General features: G+C 37.8%; 1 protein-coding gene across 2 annotated transcripts in view; it reads right to left on the bottom strand.

Annotated features, from left to right (window-relative positions):
- The window catches only part of LOC138740652 (glypican-4-like), a 141,229-nt gene that overhangs the window by 31,654 nt on the left and 91,338 nt on the right, over window positions 1–18,237 (bottom strand). For both annotated transcript variants that reach the window (XM_069893604.1, XM_069893606.1), the window contains one exon: window positions 7,889–8,019. In XM_069893604.1, coding sequence (XP_069749705.1) covers window positions 7,889–8,019 — 131 coding nt within the window. The remainder of the gene's footprint in view (window positions 1–7,888; window positions 8,020–18,237) is intronic.

Here is an 18,237-nt window from a genome sequence, read left to right as displayed (position 1 = left end):
CATCATATCATTCAAAAGCCAGAGGAGTAGCTATATTAATTAATAAAAATGTACCAATCAAAATAGAAGAGGAAATAATAGATCCACCAGGGAGATATATAATGATAAAATGTCAGATATATTCAGAATTTTGGAATTTACTCAATATATATTCACCTAATGAAGTAGATCAAAAATTTATGCAAGATATCTTTTTGAAGATAGCAGATACACAAGGAAGCATACTAATAGGAGGGGATTTTAACCTTAATTTTGACTCAAACATGGTTAAAACTGGAAAAAAAACTTAACAGAAAGAACAAAGTAACCAAATTTATAATTAAATCGATGCAAGAAATGCAACTTTTGGATATATGGAGGAAACAACACCCAAAGGAAAAGGAATATTCATATTATTCGGGTAGACATAAAACATACTCAAGGATAGACCTATTCCTGTTATCAGCCCACATTTAAAGGAGAGTTAGGAAAATGGAATATAAAGCTAGACTATTATCGGACCACTCACCCCTGTTATTGGCAATAGAGCTAGAGGACATCCCACCAAGAATGTATAGATAGAGATTAAACTCCATGCTACTTAAAAGACAGGATTTTAGAGAATTCATTGAACGACAAATTAAACTGCACTTTGAAATAAATACGGAATCAGTGAAAGTTTATACTATGGGACACAATGAAAGAATTCATCAGAGGGCAAATAATAAGTTATGTAACTAAGATGAAGAAGGACTACAATTGGGAAGCAGAACAGTTGGAAAGGGAAATAAAAAATATAGAAAAAGAATTAGCAATAAAGGAAGATACCACTAAAAGAAGAGAATTGGCAGATAAAAAAAATAAACATGAAACACTAGAAACATATAAGGTGGAGAAGAACATAATGAAGACAAAACAGAAATATTATGAGCTAGGAGAAAAAACGCACAAAATTCTAGCATGGCAGCTGAAGACAGAACAAACTAAAAGAATGGTATTGGCATTAAGGAAAAAGGACAAACAAATTACATATAATCCAATGGAGATCAATGAAAACTTCAGGGAATTCTACGAGCAATTATATCAAACTGAAAACGAAGGAAAAGAAGACAAAATAGATGAATTTCTAACTAAAATTGAACTAAAGAAATTACAAACAGAGGAGCAAAATAAATTAATAAAACCATTTGAAATAGAAGAATTACAGGAGATATTAAAAAAACCACCAAACAATAAAACACCAGGAGAGGATGGATTCCCAATAGAATTCTATAAAACAGTTAAAGACTTATTAATTCCTCCCCTTCTGGAAGTAATCAACCAGATTGATAAAACACAAAGCATGCCAGATTCATGCAAAACAGCAATAATTACAGTAATACCAAAGACAGGGAAAGATCAACTTGCACCAGCGTCATATAGACCAATATCTTTACTTAACACAGATTATAAGATAATAGCTAAACTATTGGCAAACAGATTGGCCGACTATGTACCAAAAATAGTAAATCTAGACCAAACTGGATTTATTAAAAAAAGACGAACAACAGACAATATCTATAAATTTATTAACTTAATTCATGCAGTAGAAGGAAATAAAACTCCAACAGTAGCGGTTGCTTTAGATGCAGAGCAGGCCTTTGACAGAGTAGAATGGAATTATTTATTCAAAGTACTACAAAAATTCAGCCTACCAGAGAAATATATTAATTGGATTAAAGCATTATATAAGGGGCCATTGGCGAAAGTGACAGTAAATGGATATATATCAAAACAATTTAACTTAAGCAGATCAACAAGGCAGGGATGTCCACTATCTCCCTCACTGTTCACGTTAGCTATAGAACCACGAGTAGAACTGATAAGAACAGAAAATAAAATAAAAGGGATAAAAATAAAAGAGAAGGAATATAAAATCAATCTATTTGCAGATGACGTTATAATATACTTAACAGAACCAGAAATATCAATAAAAGAATTAAATAGGAAATTGAAGTAATATGGAGAAGTATCAGGGTACAAGATCAACGCAAATAAAAGTGAAGCAATGCCAATGAATAATGCGGATTTCACAAAGTTTAAGAAAGAATTGCATTTAGATGGCAAACACAAGCAATGCGATACCTAGGTATACAACTAAATAAAAACCTCGGCCATCTATATAAACTAAATTACCATCCATTAATGAAAAAAATTACAAGACGACTTAGAGCATTGGAAAGACTTACCACTAACACTGATAGGAAGGATAAACTGTATTAAAATGAACATTTTCCCAAGGATACAATACCTATTTCAGTCATTACCAATACACCTAACAGAGAAATTCTTCAAGGAGTTAAAGAAAATAATACGGAAATTCTTATGGAAAGGGGGGAAACCGAGGATAGCACTAGATAAATTAACAGAATGGTACAAACAAGGAGGCTTACAACTATCAAACTTTAAGAATTATTATAGAGCCACACAATTAAGATACCTATCAAATTTTTATCAAACAAGGGAAAAACCAGATTGGACCAGATTAGAACTAGATAAAATAGAGGAGAAGATAACTGTACATATACGCTGTGTTCTCGCACCAACCCTCTTTTCAATCTTCTTCAGCATGATGCTGAACCAAGCCATGAAAGACCCCAACAATGAAGACGTTGTTTACATCCGGTACCGCACGGATGGCAGTCTCTTCAATCTGAGGCGCCTGCATGCTCACACCAAGACACAAGAGAAACTTGTCCGTGAACTACTCTTTGCAGACGATGCCGCTTTAGTTGCCCATTCAGAGCCAGCTCTTCAGCGCTTGACGTCCTGCTTTGCGGAAACTGCCAAAATGTTTGGCCTGGAAGTCAGCCTGAACAAAACTGAGGTCCTCCATCAGCCAGCTCCCCACCATGACTACCAGCCCCCCCACATCTCCATCGGGCACACAAAACTCAAAACGGTCAACCAGTTTACCTATCTCGGCTGCACCATATCATCAGATGCAAGGATCGACAATGAGATAGACAACAGACTCGCCAAGGCAAATAGCGCCTTTGGAAGACTACACAAAAGAGTCTGGAAAAACAACCAACTGAAAAACCTCACAAAGATAAGCGTATACAGAGCCGTTGTCATACCCACACTCCTGTTCGGCTCCGAATCATGGGTCCTCTACCGGCACCACCTACGGCTCCTAGAACGCTTCCACCAGCGTTGTCTCCGCTCCATCCTCAACATTCATTGGAGCGCTTTCATCCCTAACGTCGAAGTACTCGAGATGGCAGAGGTCGGCAGCATCGAGTCCACGCTGCTGAAGATCCAGCTGCGCTGGATGGGTCACGTCTCCAGAATGGAGGACCATCGCCTTCCCAAGATCGTGTTATATGGCGAGCTCTCCACTGGCCACCGTGACAGAGGTGCACCAAAGAAAAGGTACAAGGACTGCCTAAAGAAATCTCTTGGTGCCTGCCACATTGACCACCGCCAGTGGGCTGATATCGCCTCAAACCGTGCATCTTGGCGCCTCACAGTTTGGCGGGCAGCAACCTCCTTTGAAGAAGACCGCAGAGCCCACCTCACTGACAAAAGGCAAAGGAGGAAAAACCCAACACCCAACCCCAACCAACCAATTTTCCCCTGCAACCGCTGCAACCGTGTCTGCCTGTCCCGCATCGGACTTGTCAGCCAAAATCGAGCCTGCAGCTGACGTGGACTTTTTACCCCCTCCATAAATCTTCGTCTGCGAAGCCAAGCCAAGGAAGAGATGAAAAATTGGTGCAATGTAGGAATTCACCGGTATTGCATCATCTACTCAACATTTGGAAGAAGATGCATGTAGAAAGAAATAAAACAAATTACCAACTACCAAAACTAATATTGACGCAAAATCAGCTAATCCCTTTCACAATAGATAACCTTTCCTTTAGAGAATGGGAGAGAAAAGGGATCAAAAAAATAGAAAATTGTTTTTCGGGAAATAAATTATTATCCTTTGAACAAATGAAGGATAAATATAATATAACTCACGATACAATGTTTGCATACTACCAATTGAAAACCTACTTGAAGGACAAATTGGGAAACAGTCTGAGGTTACCAGAAGGAAGCAATTTTGAATATGTGATTACAGACACAATGATAATTAAAAAGTTTGTAACAAACATGTACAACAAACTGCAAGAAAAGGAGAACGAGGAAACAAACAGTAAACCAAACAAAAATGGGAACAAGATCTAAACATAAAGATAAAGAATGAAACATGGGAAAAGCTATGCTCCGGAACTATGAGAAATACAATAAACACGAGGTTACGCATGATACAATATAACTGGATACACAGGCTATACATCACACCCCAAAAGTTAAATAAATGGGACCCAACAGTATCAGACAGATGTATTCGCTGTAAAAAAGAAACGGGAAACACAATTCATGCAATTTGAACATGTGAGAAAGTGGAAAAATTTTGGGAAGATCTAAACCAGATATTAAATAAAATCACAAAAAGCAATATACCAAAAAAACCCAGAGATCTTCCTCCTAAGTAATATAAGAAACAAAGAATTTGGACTCGATTTGGATGGAGCACAAAAAAGATTTGTTATGATAGCCCTAGCTGTAGCAAAAAAATGTATTAAGTCAACCTGGAAATTAGAAGACAACTTGAGAATACAACAATGGTACATAGAAATGAATAAATGTATTCCATTAGAAAAAATAACATATAATTTAAGAAATAACATCACAATATTCGAACAAATATAGGAGCCATACATGAAACACAATAGAGAAATCCTACCGTGGACTTCCACCACCTAAAATGACAGAAGGAGAAGATAACGAAAAGAACTGACTCAGTAAAATTTCTTGTTTATTTTTATTAAGTGACAACATTGTTTAACGGGTTTAATGTATCTTATCGATTGAACTTTAAATAAATGGGGAAGGGAGTGGGGAAGGGAGGGGTAAAAAGGGGGAGAAAACAACACTGTATATATTTAAGAAGAAAAATGTCTGTATGTATCTTGGTCAATATGGTTTATAGTGCGAAAAATAAAAAATTTAAATTAAAAAAAAAGTCTGGCATTTATAATCCGTCCATTATAATCCCAGGTCAATTTTTCCATAGAGATCCTGGCCACCTTTACATTCCATAGGAATGTTCTTACCCATAAGAGCAAATTTTGGAAGAATCCCTGGGGCAATGCCACGGACAGTGTCTGGAAGAGGTACTGAAGCCTCAGCAACACATTCATTTTAATACAATTGACCCTGCCCACCAAGATTATTGGCAGGATATCCATCTATTTAAGTCCTCCTCAATTCTTAAGCAAGAGGATATATTCAACATATAAATTATTCAACTTGTTACCTATTCTAACTCATAGATATTTGATCCTGTTTTGTGGCCACTTTAGATTGCTGTTCTCCTGACATTGAATGTAGTCCCCCTTAGTAATTGGTATAATTTCACTCTTATTCCAATTAACCTTGTAGTCAGAGAACTCCCCATAGTCCTCCAGTGTAGAGAAAATAGTTGAGAACCTCTGCACTAGTTTAAAATATTTGAAATATTGGCATTGAGCTGTGGAATAGAGAGAGTTAAGTGGCTGTGTTGAACATTATTGCTGTCCCCACTGTGATCAGGCTCCCTGCACTACCCTGCAGAACGCTGCCTTACACGGATGGGAATCTGTTTTTTTCCGTCTCTGCTCTGATGCGGTAGACCAGTGAGTTTCCAAACCACTGAACAATGCCAGTTTGTATGGAGGGGATCCCCTGGGTTAGGGTTCGGGTTAAACCAGTGTTTCCACATCAGTGTTTAGGAGCAGAACGGCGAGATTCTAAATTAATGAACGACGCATTAGGTTAGGGTTTAGGGGCAGACCAGCGAGATTCTAAACCACTGAACCATGTATTAGGTTAGAGTTATGGGTAGACAGTGAGATTCTTAACCACTGGACAATGCATTAGGTTAGGGTTAGGGGCAGACCAGCGAGTTTCCAAACCACTGAACAATGCCAGCTTGTATGGGCGCTGAGCTGCGGAATAGAGAGAGTTAAGTGGCTGTGTTGAACATTATTGTTGTCCCCACTGTGATCAGGCTCCCTGCACTACCCTGCAGAACGCTGCCTTAAACTGATGGGAATCTGTTTTTTCCATCTCTGCTCTGATGTGGCAGACCAGCAAGTTTCCAAACCACTGAAAAACGCCAGTTTGTATGGAGGAGATTATGGTTGGAGTTAGAGTTAGGAGGCAGACCAGCGAGTTTCCAGAGCATTGAACAATGCATTACAGTTAGGGTTAGGGGTAAACTACATTAGATAAATATTTTCTTAAATAAATGACGTTCACTTATTGCCAATAAAGATCTGTTTTATATATCCCTTTTATAGCACTGAAACATATTACATTCAAGTGCATTGTAATAATGCTTTGACATTGTACTTGCTTGGAACATATTAACTGTTGTACTCTTACTTCATCTGATTTACAAGCGACTCGTGAACCAACGGTTTAGTGACTCTTTACTGCCTCCTTGGGTTAAAGGCAGCGAGAAATGAACAGTTGCTTCTCTCCAGCTGATTCCACCTCCAAGTTTCACGTGGCAAAAATCAAACCCTGACTCTCCAAGGCCAGGTCCATCCTCTCCAACAGTAGCCATCTCTCCATCATCATCCAATTATGTACAGTATTTCTACATTTAAGACATTGTAGTGTATTTTGAAGTGTTTCTTTAAGTTTTTTTTGCATGCAAAGAAACAAAATATACTAAGATAAACATTTGACTAACTGACACTAAATAAGGATCGTATGTACTTGTTCCAACTTAAATACAAATTCGGAGTTAAAGACAGATCTAGATAACGGAACTTGTTTTTAACCTGGGGACTGCATGTATAATAAATGGACACAATTTTGGTGTTCAAAATATATTTGGACAGATAATTGGATCAGAAGGTCTTAGAAGAATACAGACAAAATTCAGGCAAATGGGAATAGCCCAGAATGCCAACTTGGTCAGCATGGACAAGTTGGGCTGTAGGGCCTGCTCTATGCAGTTTGACTCTTAGCTCTGCAGGAGATAATGTACTGAATAAGACTCAAAGATTATTTCCTCATTAGATAAAGCACAGAAAATAAAGAGCAAGGATATTACAGTTCATATTTCTGACACAATAGACAGATTAGCCAGAGTGGAAATGAAATGAAAAACTAAAATGGAAGGGCACCAGAAATTCATTCACTCCTGCAGTCTGACAGAGGTGCTCAACAGCGCATTCAGCCTACCATGTTTGGTTTCTCCACTGTAACCAAATGCAGTAGAACGGACTAGATGTGCAGGTGAATCACTACTTCATCTCAAAGGACGACTTAAATCTCTGGGTGGTAGGAAGGGAAGAGGTGAAAGGAAAGGATCACATGCGGTTGCATGAGTGCTTTAAGATGGATGGAAGAGTTAACCAGGGAGTGGCAAAGTGGGCAATCTCTGAAATACTGAAAGGGAATGGGAAGGGAAATAGTCTGCAGTAGTGCTAGAGTTTCATCTTGAGTGGCTGGAAATCTTGCTGGAGCTGGTGTACTGTGTGAAATTTTGGTTACCGCGCTACTGTTTTTGGAAGAGTGTGAATGGATTAGCAAAAATTATTTTGGATGAGCGAATTGAAACTTTCTAATCTGACAGCCTTGGGCACTGACTTGTGCCAGACCACAGAAAATCCAGACCACAAAAAAATATTTTAAGGATAATATTTAAGTCTAGACATTCCACAGATCACACAAGTTTTTTCCAAAAGCTGTCTGGAACCCAAAGTTATCAGACCACAGAATGCTGGACTAAAGAGTTTCAACCTTTCAATTATTTTGCCGAAAATGATTGAAAATATCCACTCTCAGAACAGTGGGAAGCACCAAAATAATTTCACACCTTTTGAGAGATCTGCATACTGTTTTCCTGCATGTCCATGATTGCATCAGAAATCTTCACATCAATGGGGTCCATAACTGATTCAATGTTGAACGGTCCCTCCAATCTCTCTACAACCATCAGCATTGCATCTGCAACAAAAGAAAAAATGTGGACATTTACAGAGATTTTCAGACTGAGTCATAGAATCATTTTGCACAGGAAGAGGTATTTGACCAAGGAATCTAAGTAGGCACTCTGTTTAACAACCTCATATTTCTACTTGCCCAACTATTTACCATTTCTGAGAGTCAGACATGGTCCTTGTCAATGTGGCCATCTGGGCTAGTCCCATTTGCCTGTATTTGGTCCATATCCTTCCAAGCTGTTCTTCAGAACACTATAGCACAGAAACAGGCCCTTCAGCCCATCTACTCATTATGTGGCACTTTTTTTTGTCTTGTCCTATCAACCTGAACAATAGCCACGTACCTAACCAATTTTCTCTTAAATGTTGAAATCAAACCTACATCAACCAGTTCTGCTGTCAGCTTGTTCCACACTTCCACCACCCTTTGATGAGGTTCCCTCCCCCAATGATCCCTTTAAACATTTCATCTTTCACCCTCACCCCATGTCCTCTTATTCTTGCCTCTCCCAATCTCAGTTTGAAAAAAGCCTGTTTGCATTTATCCTATGTATATCCAAATCAAATTTCCTCTCATTTTTTGACATTCCAGGGAATAAAGTTTTTAAAAAATTATTCAACCTCACAATATAACTTAGATCTTCAAGTTCTGCCAATATCCTTCTAAATTTTATCTGCATTCTTAGTATAGATGACCAAAACTGCACAATACTCCAAATAAGACCTCACCAATGCCTTGTACAACTCAACATAACATCCCAATTCCTCTACACAGTATGAATGTCAATATACCAAAAGCTCTCTTCACGACGCCACCTTCAGGGAATTATATATCTGTCTTCCCAGATCCCTTGGTTCTATCACACTCCTCGATCACCTTCCATTGACTGTGTATGTCTTACATTGGTTTGTGCTTCCAAAATGCAACACATTACATTTATCTGCATTAAATTCCATCTGCCATTTTGCATCTCATTTTTCCAGCTGGTCCAGATCCCTCTGCAAGCTTCAAAAGCCTTCCTAGCTGTCCTGTGCATCACCAATCTTTGTGTCATCTTCAAACTTTTTTTTTTAAATTTTTTATTTTTCACACTATAAAACATATTAACCAAGAAACATACACATTTTTTCTCTTGAATATATACGGTGTCATTTTCTCCCCCTTTTCCCCCCTCCCTTCCCTCCCTCCCTCACCACCTTTCCCATTTATTTGAAGTTCAATCTATAAGATACATTAAACCCATTAAACAATGTTGTCCCTTAATAAAAATAAACAAGAAATTTTACTGAGTCAGTTCTTTTCGTTGTCTTCTCCTTCTGTCATTTTAGGTGGTGGAAGTCCACAGTAGGATTTCTCTATTGTATTTCATGTATGGCTCCCATATTTGTTCGAATATTGTGATGTTATTTCTTAAATTATATGTTATTTTTTCTAATGGAATACATTTATTCATTTCAATGTACCATTGTTGTATTCTCAAGTTGTTTTCTAATTTCCAGGTTGACTTAATACATTTTTTTGCTACAGCTAGGGCTATCATAACAAATCTTTTTTGTGTTCCATCCAAATCGAGTCCAAATTCTTTATTTCTTATATTACTTAGGAGGAAGATCTCTGGGTTTTTTGGTATATTGCTTTTTGTGATTTTATTTAATATCTGGTTTAGATCTTCCCAAAATGTTTTCACTTTCTCACATGTCCAAATTGCATGAATTGTTGTTCCCGTTTCCTTTTTACAGCGAAAACATCTGTCTGATACTGTTGGATTCCATTTATTTAACTTTTGACGTGTGATATATAGCCTGTGTATCCAGTTATATTGTATCATGTGTTACCTCGTGTTTATTGTATTTCTCATAGTTCCGGAGCATAGCTTTTCCCATGTTTCATTCTTTATCTTTATGTTTAGATCTTGTTCCCATTTTTGTTTAGGTTTACCGTTTGTTTCCTCGTTCTCCTTTTCTTGCAGTTTGTTGTACATGTTTGTTACAAACTTTTTAATTATCATTGTGTCTGTAATCACATATTCAAAATTGCTTCCTTCTGGTAACCTCAGACTGTTTCCCAATTTGTCCTTCTAGTAGGTTTTCAGTTGGTGGCATGCAAACATTGTATCGTGAGTTATATTATATTTATCCTTCATTTGTTCAAAGGATAATAATTTATTTCCTGAAAAACAATTTTCTATTCTTTTGATCCCTTTTCTCTCCCATTCTCTAAAGGAAAGGTTATCTATTGTTAAAGGGATTAGTTGATTTTGCGTCAATATTAGTTTTGGTAGTTGGTAATTGTTTTATTCCTTTCTACGTGAATCTTCTTCCAAATGTTGAGCAGATGACGCAATATCGGTGAATTCCTACATTGCACCAATTTTTCATCTCATTTATATAGTATATGTTCAGGTATCTTCTCCCCTATTTTATCTAGTTCTAATCTGGTCCAATCTGGTTTTTCCCTTGTTTGATAAAAATCTGATAGGTATCTTAATTGTGCGGCTCTATAATAATTCTTAAAGTTTGGTAGTTGTAAGCCTCCTTGTTTGTACCATTCTGTTAATTTATCTAGTGCTGTCCTCGGTTTCCCCCCCTTTCCATAAGAATTTCCTTATTATTTTCTTTAGCTCCTTGAAGAATTTCTCTGTTATCTTATAATCTGCGTTAAGTAGAGATATTTGTCTATATGATGCTGGTGCAAGTGGATCTTTCCCTGTCTTTGGTATTACTGTAATTATTGCTGTTTTGCATGAATCTGGTATGTTTTGTGTTTTATCAATCTGGTTCATTACTTCCAGGAGGGGATGAATTAATAAGTCTCTGTTAGGTGAATTGGTAATGACTGAAGTAGGTATTGTATCCTTGGGAAAATGTTCATTTTAATACAGTTTATCCTTCCTATCAGTGTTAGTGGTAAGTCTTTCCAATGCTCTAAGTCGTCTTGTAATTTTTTCATTAATGGATGATATTTTAGTTTATATAGATGGCCAAGATTTTAATTTAGTTGTATACCTAGGTATTGCATTGCTGTGTTTGCCATCTAAATGCTGATTCTTTCTTAAACTTTGTGAAATCCGCATTATTAATTGGCATTGCTTCACTTTTATTTGCATTGATCTTGTACCCTGATACTTCTCCATATTACTTCAATTTCCTATTTAATTCTTTTATTGATATTTCTGGTTCTGTTAAGTATATTATAATGTCATCTGCAAATAGATTGATATTATATTCCTTCTCTTTTATTTTTATCCCTTTTATTTTATTTTCTGTTCTTATCAGTTCTGCTAGTGGTTCTATAGCTAACGCGAACAGTGAGGGAGATAGTGGACATCCCTGCCTTGTTGATCTGCTTAAGTTAAATTGTTTTGATATATATCCACTTACTGTCACTTTCGCCAATGGCCCCTTATATAATGCTTTAATCCAATTAATATATTTTCTGGTAGGCTGAATTTTTGTAGTACTTTGAATAAATAATTCCATTCTACTCTGTCAAAGGCCTGCTCTGCATCTAAAGCAACCGCTACTGTTGGAGTTTTATTTCCTTCTACTGCATGAATTAAGTTAATAAATTTATAGATATTGTCCGTTGTTCGTCTTTTTTTAATAAATCCAGTTTGGTCTAGATTTACTATTTTTGGTACATAGTCAGCCAATCTGTTTGCCAATAGTTTAGCTATTATCTTATAATCTGTGTTAAGTAGAGATATTGGTCTATATGATGCTGGTGCTAGTGGATCTTTCCCTGTCTTTGGTATTACTGTAATTATTGCTGTTTTGCATGAATCTGGTATGTTTTGTGTTTTATCAATCTGGTTGATTACTTCCACGAGGGGACTAATTAATAAGTCTTTAAATGTTTTATAGAATTCTATTGGGAGTCCATCCTCTCCTGGTGTTTTATTGTTCAGTAGTTTTTTAATATCTCCTGTAATTCCTCTATTTCAAATGGTTTTATTAATTTATTTTGCTCCTCTGCTTGTAACTTCGGTAGTTCAATTTTAGTTAGAAATTCATCTATTTTGTGTTCTTTTCCTTCGTTTTCAGTTTGATATAATTGTTCGTAGAATTCCCTGAAGTTTTCATTGATGTCCGTTGGATTATATGTAATTTGTTTGTCCTTTTTCCTTAATGCCAATACCATTCTTTTAGTTTGTTCTGTCTTCAGCTGCCATGCTAGAATTTTGTGCGTTTTTTCTCCTAGCTCATAATATTTCTGTTTTGTCTTCATTATGTTCTTCTCCACCTTATATGTTTGTAGTGTTTCATATTTTATTTTTTAATCTGCCAATTCTCTTCTTTTAGTTGCATCTTCCTTTATTGCTAATTCTTTTTCTATATTTTCCCTTTCCAACTGTTCTGTTTCCCGATTGTAGTCCTTCTTCATTTTAGTTACATAACTTATTATTTGCCCTCTGATGAACGCTTTCATTGCATCCTATCGTATAAACTTATCTTTCACTGACTCCGTATTTATTTCAAAGTACATTTTAATTTGTTGTTCAATTAATTCTCTAAAATCCTGTCTTTTAAGTAGCATGGAGTTTAATCTCCATCTATACATTCTTGGTGGGATGTCCTCTAGCTCTATTGCCAATAACAGGGGTGAGTGATCCGATAATATTCTAGCTTTATATTCCATTTTCCTAACTCTCCCTTGGATGTGGGCTGATAACAGGAATAGGTCTATCCTTGAGTATGTTTTGTGTCTACCCGAATAATATGAATATTCCTTTTCCTTTGGGTGTTGTTTCCTCCATATATCCAAAAGTTGCATTTCTTGCATTGATTTAATTATAAATTTGGTTACTTTGTTCTTTCTTTTAGTTTTTTTTCCAGTTTTATCCATGTTTGAGTCCAAATTAAGCTTAAAATCCCCTCCTATTAGTATGTTCCCTTGCGTATCTGCTATCTTCAAAGAGATATCTTGCATAAAGTTTTGATCTTCTTCATTAGGCGAGTATACATTGAGTAAATTCCAAAATTCTGAATATATCTGACATTTTATCATTACATATCTCCCTGCTGGATCTATTATTTCCTCTTCTATTTTGATTGGTACATTTTTATTGATTAATATAGCTACTCCTCTGGCTTTTGAATTATATGATGCTGGTGTTACATGTCCTATCCAATCTCTCTTTAATTTCTTGTTTTCCACTTCAGTTAGATGTGTTTCTTATACGAATGCTATATCAATTTTTTCTTTTTTCAGTAAATTTAACAGTTTCTTCCTTTTGATTTGGTTATGTATTCCATTAATATTTAAAGTCATATAGTTGAACATAGCCATTTCATACTTTGTTTATCTTTCCTTTCCGTTTCCTCATCACCACCTTCTCTTCTTATCCATTTCTGCTTTCTTTTTTTGAACACATTATAAGACACATTTCTAAAACATAAAATATTTCCACTATTCTCATATCTAAAATTCCTTTAACCCCAATAGTCCCTCCCCTTTCTGAGTTGCCCTTTGTCCCTTGTCGGGCAACCACATCTCCCCTCTCCACTTGGATTTGTGAATCCACTCGCAAGCGTCAACTGATTTCGCAGTGACTGTTATTCTTCCCCACCCAGCCCCCCCAGAATAGATTTTAATCTTCATATATTACAAAGGTCACTCTCTTAATTCCCTCCTTACTTCCTCTTCTTAGTTCTTACTTATACTCTATTTATATATATAGTTTGTTGTCATTTTTGTTCTTGTTACATCTCTTCATCTCTCTGTCTGTTTTATAGTTGTTCTGCAAATTTTCGTGCTTCTTCCGAATCAGAGAATAGTTTGCTTTGCTGCCCCGGGATAGCTATTTTAAGTACCGCTGGGTATTTTAACATAAATTTATAACCTTTTTTCCATAGGGTTGTTTTTGCTGCATTAAACTCCTTCCTTTTCTTCAGGAGTTCAAAACTTATATCTGGATGGAAAAAAATTTTTTGACCTTTGTATTCCAGTGGTTTTTTGTCTTCTCTTATTTTCCTCATTGCTTTCTCCAATATATTTTCTCTTGTTGTCTATCTTAGGAATTTTACTAGAATGGATCTTGGTTTTTGTTCTGATTGTGGTTTAGGGACTAATGTTCTGTGTGCCCTTTCTATTTCCATTTCTTCCTGTAATTCTGGTCTTCCTAGGACCCTGGGGATCCATTCTTTTATAAATTCTTTCATATTTTTGACTTTTTCATCTTCCTTAAGACCCACTATCTTTATATTGTTTCTTCTATTATAATTTTCCATTATATCTATATTCTGAGCTAACAGCTCCTGTGTTTCTTTAACTTTTTTTATCAGATTCTTCTAATTTCTTTTTTAAGTCATCTACTTCCATTTCTATGGCTGTTTCTCGTTCTTCCACCTTGTCTACTCTTTCCTATATCTGTCATGATCATCTCTAATCTATTCACTTTTTCTTCTGTACTTTTTCTTCTTTTTATTTCACTGAATTCTTGTGACTTCTTTTACTGTTTCCATATATTCTTTAAAAAAATATATATCCATGTACTTGCCCTTCCCTTCATCTTCCATTTCTCTGTGTTCTTCCTCCTCTTCGTCTGAGTCCACTCCAGGATCTGTGTCCTTTACCTCTGTCTCTTCTGATCTTCTTTTTGGGTTGTTTATTTTAGTTTGTTTGGTATTTTTGTTTTTATTATTTTTATTAGAGGTGTCTTGGTGTTGGTCTTCTTCCTTCTGGGTTGGTCATCTGTTGTTTCTCTGATTTCCTTTTTTTATTCTCTTCCTTCCTGTTCACGTTATTTTCTATGTTTTCCTGTTGAGAGTCTTACTGTTGTGTTATACTTGTCTGTTTAAGCTGTGGAGATTTACTCCTCAGCTGGTCCCCCCCTCCCGTCAGTGTTATTTTTGTCTTGCGCGTCCTCGCGCATGCGCGGTTGCTCACTTTTGTTTGGCTCCGTGAGCCATATTTGTAGTCCTGAGTTCGGGGTTTCCACTGACCTCAGGGAGCGGGCTTCTCTCTCCACGGCGGGCCTCCTCGTACCAGTAAGGCCTTCACCTTCCTCTTCCGACGTCCTTCTTTCTTCTTTTCTTCCCGTTGTTTTTGGTTTTTCTTTCTTTGCTGCCATTTTCTCCACACTTTCACTTTCAATTTGTTATGGTTTCTGTGTTAGTGACTTTGTTTTTTCTCTACCTTTTTTTTACTTTTCTGGAGAGGGCTGGTATTTTCTTACCGTGACTTCCCTGTGTCATCTTCAAACTTGATGATCCAATTTACCACATCATCATCCAGATCACTGATATTAATGACAAACAACAATGGACAGAGCACTGATCCCAGAGGCACGTCATTGGCCTCCAGTCAAACATCTCCCACCCTCTGGCTTCTCCCATAAATCCAGTTTGCCACATCATTGTATCCATAAATCTATCCAAATATTTTTAGAATGTCAAAATTGTGTCATTTACTCTACAACTCATTCCAGATATGGATCACCCTTTGAGTGAAGAAGTTGCCATCAGGACTTCCTTTTTACCTTAAACCTCTGCCCTCTAGATCAAGAACCATATACCTGGGAAAAAGACAGTGAACATTCACTTTATCCATACCCCTCACAATTATATAACTTTTATAAACTGCTTTTAAAAGGGTGCAAAAGTCCAGGATCCTGTCTGATTTGAAGAATATGATTTCTGGGGAGAGATATGAAAAACTTGGTTTGTTTCCTCTGAAGTACAGGATGCTGAGTTTTGTGTGCCCGATGGAGATGTGAGGGGGCTGGTAGTCATGGTGGGGAGCTGGCTGATGGAGGACCTCAGTTTTCTTCAGGCTGACTTCCAGGCCAAACATTTTGGCAGTTTCCGCAAAACAGGACGTCAAGCGCTGAAGAGCTGGCTCTGAATGGGCAACTAAAGCAGCATCGTCTGCAAAGAGTAGTTCACGGACAAGTTGCTCTTGTGTTTTGGTGTGAGCTTGCAGGGGCCTCAGATTGAAGAGACTGCCATCCGTGCGGTACCGGATGTAAACAGCGTCTTCATTGTTGAGGTCTTTCGTGGCTTGTTTCAGCATCATGCTGAAGAAGATTGAAAAGAGGGTTGGTGCGAGAATGCAGCCTTGCTTCACGCCATTGTTAAAACTCAAAACGGTCAACCAGTTTACCTATCTCGGCTGCACCATTTCATCGGATGCAAGGATCGACAACGAGATAGACAACAGACTCGCCAAGGCAAATAGCGCCTTTGGAAGACTACACAAAAGAGTCTGGAAAAACAACCAACTGAAAAACCTCACAAAGATTAGCGTATACAGAGCCGTTGTCATACCCACACTCCTGTTCGGCTCCGAATCATGGGTCCTCTACCGGCATCACCTACGGCTCCTAGAACGCTTCCACCAGCGTTGTCTCCGCTCCATCCTCAACATGCAGTGGAGCGACTTCATCCCTAACATCGAAGTACTCGAGATGGCAGAGGCTGACAGCATCGAATCCACGCTGCTGAAGAACCAACTGCACTGGGTAGGTCACGTCTCCAGAATGGAGGACCATCGCCTTCCCAAGATCATGTTATGGCGAGCTCTCCACTGGCCACGGAGACAGAGGTGCACCAAAGAAGAGGTACAAGGACTGCCTAAAGAAATCTCTTGGTGCCTGCCACATTGACCACTGCCAGTGGGCTGATATCGCCTCCAACCGTGCATCTTGGTGCCTCACAGTTCGGCGGGCAGCAACCTCCTTTGAAGAAGACCGCAGAGCCCACCTCACTGACAAAAGACAAAGGAGGAAAAACCCAACACCCAACCCCAACCAACCAATTTTCCCTTGCAACCGCTGCAACCGTGTCTGCCTGTCCCACATCGGACTTGTCAGCCACAAACGAGCCTGCAGCTGATGTGGACATTACCCCTCCATAAATCTTCGTCCGCAAAGCCAAGCCAAAGAAGACAGGATGCTGATGGACAACCTGAGATAGGTGTATAAAATCATGAGTTATTCAATTAAATTATACAGTACAAGCCCTTCAGCCTGCAGTAGGGAGGGCAGTCAGAACCTTTTCCCCAGGGAAAATGTGTCACACACATACTGACATGCATTTTAGACAAGGGGAGAAAGTTCAAAGGGGAAATACAGGGCAAAAACAGCATCCTCCAGTGCTTAGGACAAAGATATTTTTTTTTTCTTTATTTGCCCCTGTATTCCACAGTTTTAAATTTGTAATCAAATAATTCACGTGCTTAAAATGCACATTCCAGATTTTATTCAAGAATATTTGTATACATTTTGATTTGACAATGTAGTAATTACAACACTTATTATTCATAGTCCCCTTATTTCAGGGCACCATAATATTTGGGACATAGCAATGGTGTGTATGTTAGTTATATTTCAAACTTTGTTGCATATCCCTTTCATGCAATGACTGCCTGAAGTCTGTGATTCACAGACATCACCAGGTGCTGAGTATCTTCACGGGTGAAGCTCTACCAGGCCTCTCATGCAGCCATCAGGAGCTCATCCCCTTATGTTTTCTCTTCAGCATATGGAAGGCATGCTCAGTTGGATTTAGATCGGGTAACTGAATTGGCTATTCAAGAATTTTCCAGTTTTGAAAAACTCCTTTGTTGCTTTAGCAGTATGTTTGGGATCATTATCTTCCTGTAGGATGAAGCGCTGACCAATTAATTTGGAGACATTTGCTCAAACCTGAGCAGGTAAGATGTTGCTGTACTCCTCAGAATTAATTTTACTACTGTTATCAGCAGTTACATCATCAATAAAGATAAGTGTGCCAGTTCCTGTGGTGGCCATACATGCGCAGGCCATAACACTCCCACCATCATGTTTCACAGATGAGGTGGTATGTTTTGGATCTTGGGCAGTTCCTTTATCTCTCCACACATTGCTCTTGCCATCACTCTGATACAGGTTAATCTGGGTCTCATCTCTCCACAAGACATTTTTACACAATTCTGCAGGCTCTTTTAAATACTTTTTCGCAAACTGTAATATGGCCACCCTGTTTCTGTGCCTAACTAATGGTTTGTATCTTGCAGTGTAGCCTTTTTATTTCTGTTCAGGAAGTCTTCTGCAGACAGTAGTCAGTGGCACATCCACACTGCCTCCTGAAGAGTGTTTCTGATCTATCGGACAGGCATTTGGGGATTTTTCTTCATTATGATGAGAATTCTTCTGTCATCAGCAATGGAGTCTTCCTTGGCCTCCCAGTCCCTTTATGATTACAGAGTTTGCCAGTACACTCTTTCATCTTAATAATGCTT

Source organism: Narcine bancroftii, chromosome 8 (genome assembly GCF_036971445.1).
Source record: "Narcine bancroftii isolate sNarBan1 chromosome 8, sNarBan1.hap1, whole genome shotgun sequence".
Lineage (NCBI taxonomy): Eukaryota > Metazoa > Chordata > Chondrichthyes > Torpediniformes > Narcinidae > Narcine > Narcine bancroftii.
This window is presented reverse-complemented; position numbering and strand designations above follow the sequence as displayed.